Source organism: Benincasa hispida, chromosome 4 (genome assembly GCF_009727055.1).
Source record: "Benincasa hispida cultivar B227 chromosome 4, ASM972705v1, whole genome shotgun sequence".
NCBI classification, from domain to species: domain Eukaryota; kingdom Viridiplantae; phylum Streptophyta; class Magnoliopsida; order Cucurbitales; family Cucurbitaceae; genus Benincasa; species Benincasa hispida.
Genome location: NC_052352.1, coordinates 13,552,409 through 13,554,739, shown reverse-complemented (window position 1 = coordinate 13,554,739; position 2,331 = coordinate 13,552,409). Strand labels below are relative to the sequence as shown.

Below are 2,331 nucleotides of genomic sequence, written 5' to 3'. Positions count from 1 at the left end.
TCTTAGGTTTGAGAAAGAATCAGAATGCTTTATTCGTTCACCAAAGATATGAATATATACAAGTGTACAAAGCATAGAAAAGGAAAATATCACAAAATATTTACAAGAATAGAAAACCCTAACTATAGAATTATAACACTCCCCCTCAAGTTGGAGCATATATGTTAATCATGCCCAACTTGTTACATAGATAATCTATACGTCTTCCATCCAATGCTTTCGTGAAGATATCTCTTAATTGTTCTCCAATCTTCATATATTCTGTAGATACCAACCCTTGTTGAATTTTCTCACGTACAAAATGGCAATCAACTTCAATATGTTTAGTCCTTTCATGAAATACTGGATTAGAAGCAATATGAAGTGTTGCTTGATTATCACACCACAACTTTGTCGGTGTGGTGGTTTCAAATCCCAACTCAACAAAAAGTTCATATATCCAAATCAATTCACACACAGATTGTGCCATTGCTCTATATTCCGATTCCGCACTTGAACGTGACACCACATTTTGCTTCTTACTCTTCCAAGAAATCAAATTACCACTAACAAAAACATAATACCCTGAGGTTGATCTTCTGTCTTCTTTAGATCTGCCCAATCGGCGTCTGAGAAACATTCAATATTAGTATGACCATAATCTTTATATAATAAACCACGCCCGGGACAACCTTCAAATAACATAGAATCTGTTCCAATGCAGCCCAATGATCAACTGTAGGGCATGACATGTACTGACTCACAATACTTACTGAATAGGCTATGTCGAGTCGAGTCATTGTAAGGTAATTAAGTTTTCCCACTAACCTCCTATATCTTTCAGTATCTTTTAGCAATTCTCCATCTTTTGTGTGCTGTAAGTTGGGCATCATTGGGGTACTACATGGCTTAGCCCCTAATTTTCCTGTTTCAGTCAACAAGTCAAGTATATATTTTCTCTATGATAATAGAATTCCTTTCTTGCTTCTTATTACCTAAATTCCTAAGAAGTATTTCAACATGCCCAAATATTTCATATGAAATTGACTATGAAGAAAGGTCTTTAGAGACTGGATACCTAAAGCATCATCACCAGTAATCACAATTTCATCCACATATATGACTAACAAGATGACACCACCCTCAAATCTCTTAAAAAAGACTGAATGATCTGACCTGCTCTTCCGTATTCCAAAGCTTTCTATCAGCTAACTAAATTTACTAAACCAAGCTCGTGGGCTCTGCTTTAATCCATACAAGGATTTATGAAGGTGACACACCATTCCATTCTCCCCCTGAGCAACAAACCCTGGTGGTTGATCCATATACACCTCTTCTTGAAGATCACCATGAAGAAATGCATTTTTAATATCAACAACCTCACAGATGCCCTTTTTGCTACAGGAGAAAAAGTATCAGCATAATCAACGCCATAAGTTTGTACATAGCCTTTCGCTACGAGGCGTGCTTTTAACCGGCCAACAGAACCATCAGGATTGACTTTAACTGCAATCACCCATTTGCAACTGATAGCCTTCTTTCCTATAGGGAGAGAAACTAAATCCCAAGTACAATTATCATCTAAGGCAGTTATCTCCTCCACCATTGCGGCACACCATCTGGTACAGGGCATGGAACTAGAGAAGGTTGTCGTCGAGTATAGACCTTAACGATGGGAGGAAGAGTAGAGGTAGCCACAGGTAGAGATGAATCAGGAAAAAGATCGGAAGGAGAAATAATTGTGTAGACAAGGAAATTATCCTCTAATTCCTTATGCTCTCCCTAACTCTTATTCGAAGAGAAAGATGGTGATGAAAAAAACAAGGTATGTTTAAAACACGTGATATCAGGAAAGATTAAATATTTATTTAGACTAGGACAATAACACCGATACCCTTTTGAACACGGGAATAACCAAGAAAAATACATTTTAAGGACTTTGGATCCAGCTTGGTATGCTGAGGCCGAACATCCCGAACAAAGTAGGTACAACCAAATATTTTGGGTGGAATGGGAAACAAATGTTGCTTGGGGCATAATGTACGAAAATGTATCTCACCCTTAAGAATGGAAGAGAGCATGCAATTTATTAAGAAACAAGTTGTGGAAACAACATCAGCCCAAAAAGATTTTGGAACATGCATCTGAAACTCAAAGCTCTGGTTGTCTCAAGGAGATGAAGATTCTTTCATTTTGCAACCCCATTTTGAGATAGAATATCAACACAAGAAGATTGATGAAGAATGCCTTGGGCATCTAAATAAGACTTGAGTGTATGAGAGAAATATTCCTCAGCATTATCACTCCGTAGGATTTTAAGAATACCACTAAACTGAGTTTGAATTTCAGCAT

General features: G+C 37.3%; 1 protein-coding gene across 1 annotated transcript; it reads right to left on the bottom strand.

Moving 5' to 3' along the window:
* Positions 1 to 1,225: 1,225 nt before the first annotated feature.
* Positions 1,226 to 1,585, bottom strand: LOC120076087 (uncharacterized mitochondrial protein AtMg00820-like). The gene has a single exon (XM_039029866.1). The coding sequence runs from the start codon at positions 1,583 to 1,585 to the stop codon at positions 1,226 to 1,228; it is 360 nt and encodes a 119-aa protein (XP_038885794.1).
* Positions 1,586 to 2,331: the final 746 nt, after the last annotated feature.

Coding starts and splice junctions, on each gene's coding strand:
- LOC120076087 (XM_039029866.1), bottom strand. CDS start 1,585: ATGGTGGAGGAGATAACTGCCTTAGATGATAATTGTACTTGGGATTTA.